Source organism: Dipteris shenzhenensis, chromosome 9, assembly GCF_047967505.1.
Source record: "Dipteris shenzhenensis isolate YYH24624 ecotype China chromosome 9, Dip_SZ_1.0, whole genome shotgun sequence".
Taxonomy (NCBI): domain Eukaryota; kingdom Viridiplantae; phylum Streptophyta; class Polypodiopsida; order Gleicheniales; family Dipteridaceae; genus Dipteris; species Dipteris shenzhenensis.
Genome location: NC_141604.1, coordinates 38866743 through 38882872, shown reverse-complemented (window position 1 = coordinate 38882872; position 16130 = coordinate 38866743). Strand labels below are relative to the sequence as shown.

General features: G+C 39.1%; 1 protein-coding gene across 1 annotated transcript; it reads right to left on the bottom strand.

Moving 5' to 3' along the window:
* Positions 1-789: 789 nt before the first annotated feature.
* Positions 790-15900, bottom strand: LOC147898613 (L-ascorbate oxidase homolog). The gene is made up of 9 exons (XM_087379205.1): positions 15775-15900; positions 15571-15680; positions 15184-15454; positions 14933-15041; positions 14403-14754; positions 13851-14222; positions 13507-13585; positions 9134-9329; positions 790-818 (listed from the first exon to the last, which is right to left on the bottom strand). The coding sequence occupies exons 1-9, from the start codon at positions 15886-15888 to the stop codon at positions 790-792; spliced, it is 1632 nt and encodes a 543-aa protein (XP_087235331.1). The 5' UTR covers positions 15889-15900.
* Between the last annotated feature and the right edge of the window lie 230 nt (positions 15901-16130).

Sequence of the window (16130 nt, the reverse complement as noted above, 5' to 3'; positions counted from 1 at the left end):
AGCTGAAGAAGAGTCTCTATGGTCTTAAGCAAGCGCCTAGAGAATGGTATCAGAAGTTTGATGCTTTCATTCCATCCCAAGGTTATAGAAGGAGTGAAATTGATCACTGTCTCTACACTAAAAGGGCTAAGGATAATAGCCTGATACTCCTGGCACTATATGTGGATGATACGCTATTGGCTAGCAAGAATACTTATGAGCTAGATGCATTAAAGGCCAAGTTGCATGAGGCCTTTGATATGAAGGATTTGAGACTTGCAAGTCATATTCTTGGTATGCACATCACGCGTGATCGGAGTAGGAAACTCCTTTGGCTTTCATAGAAGGAGTATGTTACAAAAGTATTGCAGCATTTCAATATGGAGGGGGGGAAGGTAGTGAGTACTCCATTGCCTCCATATGTGAAATTGAGTCATACAGATAGTCCCAAATCAGATGAGGAGAGGGCCATGATGGCCAAGGTTCATTATGCATCAACAGTTGGGAGTCTTATGTATGCTATGATAAGTACTAGACCAGACATTGTATTTGCAGTGGGAGTTGTTAGCTGGTATATGGCTAATCTAGGAAAGAGGCATTGGGAGGCAGTTAAGTGCATCATGAGGTACATGAAGGGTACCAAGGAGATGTGCATCTACTTTGGTAGAGGAGACATGCATGTACTTGGGTACACAGATTCAGACTATGCAAGGCATGTGGATAATAGGAGATCCACTTCTGGTTATGTGTTCATCTTTGCAGGTGGTGTAGTGTCGTGGATGTCTCATGCACAGAAGTGCATTGCTTTGTCTACCATAGAGGCTGAGTATGTTGCAGCCACAAAGGGATGCAAGGAGGCTATATGGCCTGATCAGCTAGTTGGAGATTTGGGGATTCATACAGGTGTACCGACATTGCATAGTGATTCCATGAGTGCTATTCAGCTAGCACGGAATCCGATCTTTCATGCAAAGACCAAACACATTGAGGTCAAGTACAATTTCATCAGGGAGGTACTTGAGGATAAGCGCATAGAGCTTGTCAAGGTTCATACAAATGATAACCCTATAGATATGCTGACGAAGAGTCTACCTAATCAGCAGTTTGAGTATTGTCATGTATTGATGGGCATTGGATAGTATGCTCACTGGTTGTTCTCCCTTAAAGGCACATTGTCCTTTAAGTGGGAGGTTATGAGGGTTAAAGGTCACTGTGCCTTTAACCCGGTTATGTACAATACTCAAACACATATATAAATGAATGAAAAAGAAGATTAGGGTGTTCTGCACCCACAAAAACTTGTGTGGCTCTCTGTTTCTCTCTCTCCCTCTTCCGTTTCGCTTCCATTGAGAGCACTCTCACTAAAGCGAGCACTTAACAGTACGTCTCTAGAACAAAGAGAATCATTTTGGAAGGAGCAAGCTATTTCTCATCCAAATGGTACATGTGCATTATTGTAGATGGTATGGATCAAAACACAACAACATTACCTCGATTCATAAATACTCCACCTAAGCTACAAGGAAAATACTTTTTGAAGGCACATCTATGTGGAGTGTTAGAGCTTAGATTTAAGTTTTTTGCAGACATATGGATTGATTCCTTGCATCTACATGATAGCAATCAAGTTGTAACGTCAATTAGGAAGGCAATTCATAGTGTACATGCAGAAAAAGGTCACCTACCAGAAAATTTGAGAATACAGGTAGACAGTTGCAAACGAGAGAATAAGAATGTACTCTTTTTTGCATTTTGCTCAATGCTAATTGCTCATCGAATTTTCAATGAGATTGAAGTTGGGTTTTTGTTGGTTGGACACACAAATGAGGATATCGATAAGGTTTTTAGTACAGTATCAAGAGAGCTAAAACACAAGGACATAGAGGCGATGGATGACTTGATAAGAAAATGTGGGAGACAAGTTGGTGGCGGCAAGGAAGGTATAGTATGCTCCATGGTTGAAAGGATGTATGGTTGGAAGAGCTTTATTCTACCTTTCATAAAAAAAGGTGGTGATGCCCTGATTGGTCATAGCGCTCCACACTATTTTTGCTTTTTCTTAAAGGATGAAAAACTAGTGATGCAGTGGCAACACTTTTTTCATGATACAAAATGGGAACCTGAAGAACCTTACTATCTCTTAACTTCAATCTTGAGTAAAGAAATACATCCAATATGGGCTCTTATAAAAGAATTCAGTGAGAAATCTAAAGGTGAAATAGAGGGCTTAAAATCTTTTATTGCATACAAATGCTTTGTAGATTTCCTGATTGGAAGCCCTCTTGGAAGGAACACACTACTATTGTAATTAAGAAGACCTATCAATTGATAAAGGACCTTGAGAAAATGTGAGTAGATGATGCCAAGGCAAAATGGCCTTTATTTTGGCCAAATGTTGGTGACGACTTGCACCCAACATTTGATGTTTTTTAGAATCAATTTGATTCACTACTCCCACATCCATATTATGGTTCAAGGAAGAGAGAGTTTATGCCAAAAGTAGAAACAGACATCCACTGCTTTGTTGCAGTTCAACCATTGGACAATGAGCATGAGAATGTTAAGTTGTGGGTTACAAAAGTGGTGGACATGAGCATGGATGACAAGGGAAAAGTTACAACATTTACAACACTATGGTATGAGCCAAGGGGTAAGAAGGAGAACCACGATAACAATACACTGTATATTGGCTGTTTGAAGAAGGAATGGGTTCCAAACCATGATGCAGTTTTAGAGCTTTCCATAGAGATAGTCGTAGTATCTTGGAAATCAAGGACAAAGAAAACAAGGAAGCACATGGGATATGATGTAGCAAAAAAATAAGAATATCGAGCTACCCATTATTTTGCACATTATAGAGTTTTTGAAGATGCTTGCTAAGGAGGAAGTAGAAGGAGATAGCGCAAATGAAGAATGCCCATGACAATACCATTCAAGCATTCAAACAACAAGTGACAATGAATCGGACATTCAAACAAACTAGTTACCTATTTGTACTTAACACATTTGTAAAGGCAGAATTGAGTTATTGAAAAGGCTGCATGTCAGACTCCTTTGTACAAAGACTCATGGAGAGTAATATTTCTTGTAAGCATATGACATTGTAAAATTGCAAGCATAACTATTACTATTTTTTGAGCACATTTAAAGAGTCTTCTATGCCTCTTGTCTATTTTAACCTTTAAATTTTTTGGGCCTTCAAGAGTGTTATAGTTTTCTACATCAAATTTTAAGTACATTCTTTTGGATTAAATTATATTAATAAATCTTTATTTTGAAAGTGATTTTTCATGGATTTAAATTAATAACTCATGATTTTTTTTAAATGTGAATAGGATTTTTAAAAAGAAGTACAAAAGTAGCATTTAATCAAAGTTTTTGCATTAGTAGTGCACCATTATAGAGACAAATTGTGAAATTTATTATGTGGAAATGATAGTGCCAAAAAGTGAACTTTTGATTCTCGAATGATATTTTCATAAAAGTAAACTTTTCAATTGGGAAGGATTTTTGGGATTAGTCCAAGAGTAGACATATGAGCCCAAAATTAATGAAATAAGTGTTTCTTCATGAAGCCGAACATGATGGAGAGGACGTAACCCCCATCGAGATGGGAGCTTACAGTTGGCGGATGTATGCCACATGTAATTTTCTTATCTTTCTACTTAATTTTGGTATTTATGGTAACATTGCTACAAAATGCATCCTCATTGTTTTAATTATGTTCTTTTGTAGTACAAAAAGTACAGTGCATTATGGTCACATGGATGACATTTTCGTGTGGAACGCGTCGATTCAAGGAGAGTAGCCTATGATTGTGGAGTCATGGCTAACTTTGTACAAGATAGCCGAGCAAGTGCCTCTGATACCAATTTTCTCTCTTTGTAGTTATATTATTGTGGGACCATATGTGACATCCATGAAGTTGATTTAAGACAATTTAGTATTTATATTCTTGATGTCAAATGGTTTAGAACCTCGGGGGGAGGGGGGGGGGGAGGGGGGGTGTTAACTCAAATCGTTACTCAATAATATATGTGACTATATCACGTGAGTTCAACCTAAGGGAATATTTAATTTCATTTAATCTCACATTTTCATAGACAAAAGCACGTTGCAAAAGGGTGTTGTTCTCACATTTTCATAGACAAAAGGGTGTTGTAAAAAGAATTTTGGAAACAAAGTTACAGATTGAAAAGGAAAAGGGTGCATTTTATTAATGAAAAATTCATAGATAATGGGTTTTATGATAAATAGTCCTTGAACACATGCGATATATAGGGTTTCTACAGAGTGATCCCCTTGAGTTTTACAATGGTCCCAATGCTATAGTAAAGAGAGACAACAGTGGTTTTTTTGCCATTGACTCCATCAGATTCTAGACCGACGAAAGTGATACTTTTTTTCATCCAAAGCTTTGTGAACATGTACATACTAATGAATTTATTAAAAGCTAATATCTTCATTTTCAAACAATTATTGGTAGATGTTCATATATATATTTTTAATACATAAGCATAAATTAATATAATTACTGGCATCTAATTTGCATCTTTAACATAGGTGGTCTTTCATCCGGATCATTGGGATCCAAGATGGTGGTATGTGGTCCAACTTACTACTTGAATCAAACAAATTTTTGTTCAGGTAGGATTGTGGATATGGAGATACTACCAATAAATCCAATTAATGATGCCGATGAGTCTAGGAAAGAGGATAATTGAGTGCACACTCAAAAGGAGAGATTTAATATATGCTCGGAGAATCACAACCTCCAATGGAGTCTAGGCCTAAACCATCACAACCGAGTCCACGCTCGGAGGTAGACAAATTCTATGCCCAAAGGAAGAGTCCATATATGCCAAAAGCATCAAATCCTTAAGAAGTGAGACTTTTATATTGGTGTCGAAAGTTTGTATGTGCTATTGCTAGGCCATTCCTCAAATTTTCATAATAGGTCATCTATGTGTGAATGACAAGGTTTTCTATTACGGTCCTAATTGGGGCCAACTAGTCTCTCTAATCCTTCAGCATCAATATGTGGCTTGAATCACCCTCTCCTATCTTCAATTTTTGTTTTGGGGGCAAAAAAAGAGTGATTATATTAATTCAAAAAATTTTTGTACATCCTCAAAGCTCATCCAAAAAAGGAGTGTTGTTCACATATGAACTTCCTCTCTTACCACAAGGGTGATAAAATCCAAAACAAGTAGATTCCTCAATAAAAATGCTTCAGCACACACCACTGACTCCAATGAAATCTTCTATCTTCAAATTTAGCAACTAGCACTTGAGATAGGTCTTGTCTAGTACCCTAGGTGGCCACTATGTAAAAACCCCATATAGCACATGCAATCATGGTGTATTTAAAAGCCCCCTACCTATGGATTTTAATAACCCATACACACCCCTTCTTCAAATTTTGATGAGATGATTAAAATATCACTTATGTATGAAAATTTTCAGTTTTTTAAGAAAAATCCCCTTATGTATGTATATTTTCTATAGCTCCATAAAAATGTAATACCCCTTCCATTGATTGCACATGCTATCTTACATACTTCCTAGTGACCCCCTCAGGGTCTAGTATTGACTATGTTTGATAAGGTGCTATAAGTATTTTTCGAGCATCCTTTGATGTTTTAGGATTGCTAGCATGTAGGAGTTGCATATCAACAAGTTCTCTTTCATGATGTACCATAGTTTTTTTCCTTGAATTATTGAGATCATGTGAATCTTCCACAAGTTATAACTCTCTTCATCAAATCTGTCTATGGAGCATAACTTCTGAAAGGCTAGAAGAAATCTCTTCTATAGGATATGTAAGCTATGCTGGAGCAACCCTTCATATTTCTAAAAGGTATTGCACTACCTCAAAGTTTGTCTAATATTAATATTCCACTTATCTAGGGTTGAACATATCTCTTTTTTTTTAAAGTTTAATACCTCAATTTAGAAGAACTTTCCATTTGGATCCTCTAACCCTTTCACATTGCTTTCATCGCACTAGAAATCAAACGATCAATTTTTGTCCACCATCGTTAAATTGAAGAATTGCTTCATTCCTTATTAATATCAAACCCAAGAGGGGTAAGGTTCTTTGATACCATATTTAATTACTAGCATTACCAATGAGGTAAAAAGAAAACACAATCAACCATACAAAACTTTAAAGATGGAAGACTAGTCTATGAAAAACTCAACATTATGTTTTGCATTGTTTATGCTCATATAGTTGTATAAGTCACGTATGAAGTGTCCTTATAGCATCAATGGGTCATTTCATGGCTTATAACTATGAATCACTATTAATATCTCCATATTCTAATCTATTTGAGCTACTAACCTCATATCCTATCTAGTTTAAGCTAACTTTCAGATGCTTGACTTAACATTTTTCTATAAAGGACACAATAAGATTTATTTGAGGATAGAAAGCTGGAGCAACATTTTGCCTAGATCTCAAAAGCCAATAAACATGTTGCGTAGTTGTCATAGATTGATATATTTTTTCATGTCATTGACTATATGAAAACACATCACTACACAACACAAGTCCATACCGATGCTCATACCAACTATAATTTTGTTGTCTATTGGTGTAGGCATCGGTATATATTGACACTTGTACCGACGTCAATATTGATGACCAATGCTTTCACCAACTCTGGGTTAAAGTTTTGATACGACATTTTTACAGAACGTCGATTCCAAGGGGACCCAAAATAAAATTTGACCACAAGTTTGGTCATTCGAAAGATAAAACATATAAGAGTATGTACACCAAAATTAAGATCAAAACACTCATATATTCATGGTCTACTTAACATACAAATGTACAAAATATCACTATAAAAATGAGAGGGCCAAAACATAGGAAGCCTCATCAATGTCAAAAAAAATCATCAGTAGAATTTACATTGACGGCTTCACCTTGAGCAAGTCTTGCATGCCAAATAAGTCTATCTCAAGGTTTAGATAAAATTGATCACCTATATCATCATCACCTATTTTATGTATGTACCTAAGACTTGATCCTCTAGTTCACCCTCTAGTTCTCCCTCTTCTTCCCCAATGTCGTGATCTCCGCCTTCCTCCATTATAGTGTCACCTTTTTCTTGGCCCATATTGTCACCCTTGGATTACTCACTATAAAAAGAAAAAACACTTTGCATATTCTTATTCACAAAGAATCTCATATATTTGACATACTATAAATAGGGCATAACATGAGATTATGGAACTTACTTGCATGCCTCAATGATATGGCAAGGTAGTTGAAAACTCGCCAACTAGCACTAGTAAGTGTGCACAATTTTCATGACCTAGCTCCCTCCCTCCCTCCCTTCGTCCCTCCCTCCCTCCCTCCCTCCCTCTCTCTCTCTCTCTCTCTCTCTCTCTCTCTCTCTCTCACAATTAATGAAGAAGGTGAAACTATGGTATTGGGGGTGAGCTAAAAATTTCTAGATTAAGCTAGTAGAGCTCTATCATAGAGAACGGTGAAAGGCATGGGTTTCTAATTTTTATCCTTCATTGGTTCTATTGGAGGAGCTTTGACATGAATGTAGAGTTCTTAACTATTTATTGCCACTATAAATGTTGTAAGCATAGGTTCTAGGTCCCCTTGTTGTCTAGTTGCACTAGAACTACTACCTACACCTTTGGATGTACCTAAAGATTGGAATTTTGCATGGTTCAAGGCTAGATTGCAATACTTTTCTTTTCTATGATTGTTGTTTCTTCTAATAATGGAGCTATGTGCCATATATAGATTTGATGAAGAGGACTTTAATTTATGGAAGATTCACTTGACCTCAATAATCCAAGCTAAAATTTATGGTACAGAATGATGGGAGACAAACCAAAGACAATAAAAGAGAAGGTGGATGAGGTTGCAATGTGTGAGCATCAAGATGTTAATAAGATAAACAAGACAATTTCCATAAGCTTGCTGATATGCAATTCCTACATGCTAGAAATTCTAAAACCTCAAAGGATGCTCGGGGCATACCTATAGCACCTTATGAAACAAAGTCAATATTAGAAAAAACCTAGCTCAGGTGCTAGTTGTTAAATTTGAAGATAGGAAGAGGCACATATTGAAGATTGGAGAGACTAAAGAGCCACATATTGAAGGACTAGAGAGACTAGTTGATTCCATTAAGACCGCAATAGAATAAGCTGTCAATCACAAGTCATATCACATATTAGTTTACCTATTATGAAAATTTGAGGAATGGTCCAGCAATTCATTAACATGTAAAAGATAAGTAGCACACATTGAAATTGTATAATACCTTGTATTAAATTGCACTTGTATTCAGCAATATAAAAGCACACTTTTTGGCATTTTGTTACTCACAAAGAACATCATGTAATTGGTATATTAGGAACAATGCATAATATGAGATTGTGGAAATTACCTGCATGCCTCTAAAGTAATAAGACAAGGTTGTTAGTGGAAACTTGCAACAATTTGTATGAGCTAGTCCTTTCTCTTTCTCTCTCTCTCTCTCTCTCTCTCTCTCTCTCTCTCTCTCTCATACATGCAAATGGAACAAACAGTTTGCATGATTTGCCCTCCCCTCCATAGAAAAGTTTGTTGGGATACCTAAGTCAATGGAATAATGAGTTTCAAATAAGCCCATTGGTATACCAATTGAATTGAATAATATTTAATTACATCCATCAACAATACTTTTTTGTACCTCGTGATTGATATTAAAACAAGGTACTAGGGGATTAAAAAAACTAAGTAGCATATACAAATGAACTACATTATCATATAGGTACCCCATGGTGAATCAAAAGTAGAATGAGATATTGATGTTTTGGAGGATTCCATGTTAGTTATACTTCATGTGTAAGAATTGAGAAATGAAGTTTAAGAAGCCACAAAAAGATTTGCAATTTCACAAAACATGCTCATGAATCATATTTTGATAATAACATAACTAGTGAGCAAGACATGCACTGAGTCCAATTTGCAAAAATAGCCTCACACCCAAGTTTGCTTGCATGAGGCAAAGACTGAATACAAAGTGGATGTGTCGGATAGGATCCCATAGTGGCATAGGAAGGGTGTATAGCCAAATCAATGAAGAAGGTGAAACTATGGTGTTGTGGATTTGCTAAAAATTTCTATATTATTTTAGAGCTCTGCCACAGAGAATGACATTGGAAGGAATGGGATTCTGATTTTCATCCCCCATTGGTCCTGCTGGAGGAGCCCAAACACGAATGTAGAGTTCTTGGCCTAGATATTGCCGCTGTAGATTTTGTGAGCGTAGGTTCCATATCCCCTTATTGTCTAATTGCACTAGAGCTGCTGTCCATGACTTGGGATATACCTGAATCACATGGCTCAAAATTAGGTTGCACTTGTTTTTTATTTCACCTAAACTTTGAGATCAAGTTAAAGAATTGATGATAGTTCCATTCATATGGTCATTCATATAGTTTATGACATGAAAGCATATACTAATCTATGACAATCATGCAACATGATTTTTGCCTTGTGCATCTATGGACAACATTCCTTTTTCTTTGTATCCTCAAACAAATCTATTTGTATTCTTATTAAAATTATGTAAAGTTAAAAATTTGTTAAGTCAAGCATACGAAAGTCACCGTAAATTAAATAAGCTACATTAGTAGGAAATAAATTAGAAATGAGGCTAGATTATAAAGACATGAAAAGTGATTGTTACTAAGCCATGAATCGACTCACTTTTACTACACCGCCTACTTTGTGTGTGACTTGTATATATCTGAGAGTACATAAGGCAAAACACAATCTTCCATTTACATCTTGTATATAATTGGTCGCATTTTATTTTTACATCATTGGTAAGGCTATAAATGAATGAGCACTACCTCTCCTAGGTTTGACATCGAGATGAAGAATGAAGCGATGCTTCGATTTATTAATGATGGTGGATAAAAAAGTGATGGTTTGATTTGTAGTGCGATGAAGGAAAGTGAAAGAGTTATAGAGTCCAAATAGAAAGTCCTTCTAAATCAAGACGTTCAACCCCACATAAGTAAGAGAGTACTGTTAGATAAACTTGAGGTTGTGCAACACCTTTGAGCGATATGAAGGTTTGCTCTAGCATAATTGTGCTTATCCTCTAAGTGAACTCTCCAAACCTCATGGAGCTATGTCCCATAGATAGATTTGATGGAGAGGAGGAAGATCATGACAAGAGAAGAGAAGGTGACTGAACTTGCACTGCGGGAGCATCAAGATTCTAAAGCAGTGCCAAAACCTAAGTCAAAGGATGCTTGGGACCTACTCGTAGTAGCCTGGGGATTGTCGTTTTTTGTGTGCGGGATTGGCACGACCGGCGCCGGAAAATAATAAAATTATAAACATCAAAAGAATGTAAGTGATGGGGTTTGGACCCACAACGAGTTCTACTCGTACCGCATGCTCGCATCCAAGAGTTTATAGTCATATGTTTATAGACATATGTGTTGGTAAACTGAAAGGAAAGCATAGAGTGAACACAAACTCAGAATACTTGCATATAGAATGAAGAAGAGTGAGGTCCTTATGTAGGCCCCACTTACATGCTCACTGACATCACTGATGACTTCAGAGCTCCACAATCATCTCCTCAATCTACTCCTAGATTCTCTCAATCATCCTATGTGGCTTCTACCACCACCTAACTGTGCTTATGAGCACCTAACTATGCCTCTAGCGCTCACACATAGAAACCAAGGTGTGCCTGAGGCATACACCTTGAGATATCCCAACAAACCCCCCCTCAAGGGAATGCCTTAGGCTATGTCAAGGATATAGCTAGCACAAGGTGTCTCATGCCGTCTCATGGTGGTCATGGATCTATCAATGGCTAGGATCTCAAGCTAGCAAGGGTTCCCATGGGTGTAAGGTAAACAAAAGGGATACAAAAGACCTTCCAATGGTTATCTCCCCTGCATGTACATGCACACAATGTTTGCAGGAGGTACCATGGAGCAAAACACATACACATGGCCTACATCATAAGGTGACCAGAGGTGTTTACAAAACACACAAAACACAATAGTTTATTTCATTCATTTTGGAGGACTATCCAGGCTGAGTACCTTGACTCAACATAAAAAGAGAGATCTGGAGCATACATAGAGTGATTTAAAAAACATAATCTTCAAAGGATGCCTCATCTTGTGGAGGCACATCAACTGAAAGTAGATTGGCATTTTTTGTCTTTGAAGTTGCTTCCTTTTTGGCTCTGGTCAACCAATTAGCTTTTTCTTTTGTAGACTTCTTTCTATTCTCAACATTCCATATCTTCTTTTTCAAAAGCATAGACTTGGCTTTTGTTTGCCAAGTATGGAAATGAGTTCCATCCAACTTCTCAAAAAAGGTCTTAGCTTCCATGGCAAGGTCTTACCCGAGGGCAGTGTCTAGTGCCTTACAAGTGAAATATGAGCAATAAAAAATAATCCTTCAAAGAGTAACAACTTGAATACTTTGACTTGGATTTCTCTATGTGACTTAAGTAAATGTCAAAGCATAAGGCAATTAGTCAGAGCAATATTTATGCAAGATGTCTAAGCAAAAGATGACCAAGTAGATGCTAGAAAATGAGCATAGAAGACTGAAAATAAATCTTGGTCAAACCACCAGTCAAACTTTAACTGTCCAAAGTCAAACTTAGACTTACATAGTCAAGCTTTCATGGCCAAAGAGGCAGCTCAGAAATCTGCTTCAATTCATCATGCAGAGGTCGGAATTCAGAGGGCTTTCGTACTGGAGAGGAAGGTAAATAGGTAGAGCTTCTCCCTCAGAAAGGAATCGCGTAGAAGACATCCACGTCACCCAACATTGTAGAAGAACTGTGGACTGGTTTTTCGACGAGAACTACCCGAATGCTACTCCAAAAGAGCTCAGACTTGATGAGAAGCAAGGTCGTGATGTCGCCCAACTCCCTCTGGAAGGAATTAGACAATGTAGCTCTCCACAATGAGAACCAGGAAGAAAGTAATCGTGGCTTCCTGAGACAATGCCGCCCCGAAAATGGCGAGATAACTTGTACAGCTCGTTCTGCAGATTCGCCCTGCCCTTGGGAAGACTCTCCTGAAGGATGAGATGCTGAGAATGCAGGTTTGAAGAGAACTCTCACTTCCAAAATCGACTTTGGAAGGGAAGGTGGAAGATGGAGGTGAGGAAGAAGATGATGATGTGGCACCTAACTAGGGCTCAAGGAGGATCAAAGTGCTCTGATACCATGTTGGTAAATTGAAAGGAAAGCATAGAGTGAACACAAACTCAGAATACTTGCATATAGAATGAAGAAGAGTGAGGTCCTTATGTAGGCACCTCTTACATGCTCACTGACATCACTGATGACTTCAGAGCTCCACAATCATCTCCTCAATCTGCTCTTAGATTCTCTCAATCATCCTATGTGGCTTCTACTACCACCTAACTGTGCTTACAGGCACCTAAGTGTGCCTCTAGCACTCACACATAGAAACCAAGGTGTGCCTGAGGCATACACCTTGAGATATCCCAACAATATGACTATAAACAATTGTTTATAATCGCCGGCCTGCATGGGTCCCACCTCCACCCACCTCGGACAACTATCCTAAACCCTTGTAGTGGTTTATATAACAAAGTCAATGGCAAACAAAACCTATATCAGGTACGCGTTAGGATAGGATAAGGCGACAATCGGAACCTCAATAGTAGAAGCTGAGATTTGCATAATTCTTCAAAACATTGCCTTCGTCAAATGACCATTTGAATGTAATGTTGAGCGCAGTAATTACATAGAAGATGAACTACTTAAAATATTTATTGTCCTTCAAGAGGAGCAACACATGACAATGCAAGACTCTACTACGCGAGTGGCTTTCTTGTCAAGAGAAACATAGTAGACCAATCAGAGGCCAGTATTAGTTCATGGAAGGGACGCGAGGCTTCCTTAAGTCGACATGAGCACCAGGTAGTGCTTCTACTGTGGAAAACCTGGACACTTTGCTCACAATTATAGGAAAAAGATAGTAGACATGAAAAATGGGAGGACTGAAACGAATTTCGTTACGGTAGAAGTGGCGCTCCAATCTTCTAAAAGATGAACTCAGTCAGATTGTAAGATTGATAGATTGTTAGATTGTTAAATGGAAACTAGTGCATTATATTAGGCAGAGTCCTATGTCTAGACGCTTGACTTACCATCGGAGGATGTTAAAATATGTTAGGTGAAGCATGAAAAAGTTAAATAAGCTACAATAGTACGTAGCAAATAGATTAGACATTAGATTGCGGAGATATGAATAGTGATCGATCTGTAACTAGGCTTAAATTGTTGTAATTCCCGCTCCTCTCTCGACTTGTATAACTACGTGAGCATACGTAATGCAACACATAACGCCGAGTTCTCTCTCCAATCTTCCATCTTCATCCTTTGTATGAGTGATTGATTTGCCTTGGCATCTCGTTGGTAAAGCTAGTAAGCGAGCAGTTCTAAAGGTTGAAATGATCGGCTGCAAAGATGACTTAAGAAATACCTGAGTGGTCGAACGAGAAACTGCATCGTTCATGTTATATAGCTTTCTGCTCTTTCTTGTCCAGTTTCCTTGCGCCATTCTGCCAGGGAGAACAGAAGTTGAAGTCAATAGATTAGGGGTATGAATGTCACTAGTCCGCCCATCTTCTTGTTGTATATGCATGCTAAATACCGAGAGCATCGAGAATATGGCCATTTAGCCATTTCTGTTCCTTATGTGTTCAACCCGAACAGGCACCTGAACGACTTACAAGAGCTGAACTTCTGAAGCATGAGGACGAAACGATTTAGAATTAGCCCCAAGAAGCTGAGATAGGAATGCAATTAAAAGTGCCTTGGACCTACCCAACAACATAAAAACTGTAACCGTCAAGATGCCAGGTCTGTAGGCTGTCTTCATTGTTTTGAAAGACAAACTCAGTTAAGTTAGTTTTCAAGCCGCTTGCTCCAACGAAGGTGGACAGAACGTAAGGGCCGCCAACGGGCTTCAAGACGTGGAATGGGGTGGCCTTGAAGACTCCTTTAATGCGTAAGTAATCTGCGAGCTGAAGAGGAGTGTCTGGATAGACGAAGGAGTTTCCATCCACAGCGCATCGCTGTTTGTCATTTACAATGGGTGCAGAGTTCGCCAGGATGACCTTCCTGAAGAAAGGAATTTCTTTGTATCTATATGCCCCCTGAGGGTTAGGTCTTGCAGCTCCTGTTGTGAGGTTCGTCCTGCACACATCCAGGGCAAAGTTGAGAAAACGAATTCCAAGTTTTTCCAACTTTGGCTCTTGACGAAGCCAATGTAATGCAGCGTGCTCCCGTGGGAAGCCAAAAAAGTCGACATATGGGACACTTCAGGCCTTATGCTGAAGTATCACACGAATGGACCCGTGACAATTAAATGCTTGCCTGAAATACAGAGCTTGATCCATCGAGAACTGATAATCCATAGGAGCAGGACCTGGTGGATACGAGCTAGTCGGTGCATTGCTATTGTAGTTATCGTATTGAAGAAGGGCGCTTCCGTCTGGGACCTGCTCCACAAATCTGGGACTTGCGACCACATAATAGCTGCCAGGAGCCTCACTCATTTTGACAAGCACTGAGCAAGACTGGCCGACATGGAGGTCCAAAGAATCGTATAGAGTTTTCTCAAGATATGTTCCCTCCGCCTCCACAAGTAGCATTTTATGATCCGCAATCCGGAAGTTGAGCGAGGTTGCGATGCCCACGTTGGAGATCCTGAAGCGGTAAGTTCCTCCTGCACCACGAACCATTAATTCAACTTCAGAAAGCAACATTCTCCAGCAATAAGCTTGGAACTGTAATCCCAGGCCTATGGACTAATGTAGCTTTACAGTACCTCCAGAAGCACTGCGAATGCTCCATCAAAATTTTAATGTATCGATTGCTTTGAATATATCATGCAGCAAATTTACCCGGTTGCACTCTGAAGATGGTTTGACCAGCTGGTCCGGATTTTCCATTGATGAGCACTCCATCAGGTTGTGCGAGGAATTTGCCATTGTCGAGTGTCTTCCTCAACGCCTGCAAAATGCGGAATCACAGTGTGGGTACACGATACAGCCGATTAATCGATGTCGAATGATGTCATGAACCAAGCGCGATAGACCTGAAAAGCGTCGCAAACTTAGGCAGCTGAAAGAAGAGAAGACTCGGGGATACGTACTTTGTGATCTGTGGAATACCAGTCACCGATGAGAACTGTGAATTCGCCTGCGGGCGGTGCAAAGGGGACTGAAATGACGATGCGATTGGCGATCGCAATGCCTCCATATCCACCTGCAGCTTTCTGAAGCAGCATACTTGGAGCGTAAAAGAAACTCCCTATCTGGTCCTTGAACTGGATAACGTAGGTCCAGTTTTTGCCAGGAGGAATGGGACAATTGGTTCCCGGAGTCCCATCTTGCCAGCAGTTCTTACGCATCTGAATTCCATTCCTGAAAAATCAAAGCCACTTATGAATTCTTGCCGTGAGCAATCATCTATACATTTACAAAGCAGCATTCGAATAATTTGCAATCTAGATGTTGCATGTTGGAAGACAGCAAGTCACCAAGTGAGAAGAAACGGCTCGTCCAGAAAGTTGTGCACGTTTATGGACACCACATTATTGGTCACTGTAGGAAGATTAGGGCCAGGAAACTCATCGTTGATGGCTATCACCTTGCAGTTCAAAGAAACCCATTGATCTTGGATCTAAATCATTGACAGAATTCAGTAAAAGCTGAGCTTGAAATGAGCGAAAACGACGCAAAACCTGTTGAGGTTGGCCACCCAGAGGAGAGAGCGATTTATAGGTCACCGTCCAATCGAAGTTCTGGGTCGGGTCCGTTGCTTGGGTGGCAGGCATCAGCCAGGTTGCCGTCAACATGCCCAATATAGCCAACAATGCCACTTGGGCTGCCATGTTTTATCCTGCAGCTGCTTGACGATACAAAAGGGATAGATGATTTTACTGCTCAATTTGTAGAAAGCGACTTATCCAATGAGCTACTCGCTATTGCAAGAGTCGGCCCATGGAACGATGCTCTTTCTCTCTCTCTCTTTGTGTCGGCTTGGAAGATTATAAATATGGCCCGCAGTCCATGGGCCGACTCTTGCAATAGCGAGTAG

Coding starts and splice junctions, on each gene's coding strand:
- LOC147898613 (XM_087379205.1), bottom strand. CDS start 15,888: ATGTTGACGGCAACCTGGCTGATGCCTGCCACCCAAGCAACGGACCCG. Junction 15,681..15,774: donor TGGGTGGCCAACCTCAACAG/GTTTTGCGTCGT, acceptor TTGAACTGCAAG/GTGATAGCCATCAACGATGA. Junction 819..9,133: donor CATTCTCTGTGGCAGAGCTC/TAAAATAATATA, acceptor GCATCCCTTTGT/GGCTGCAACATACTCAGCCT.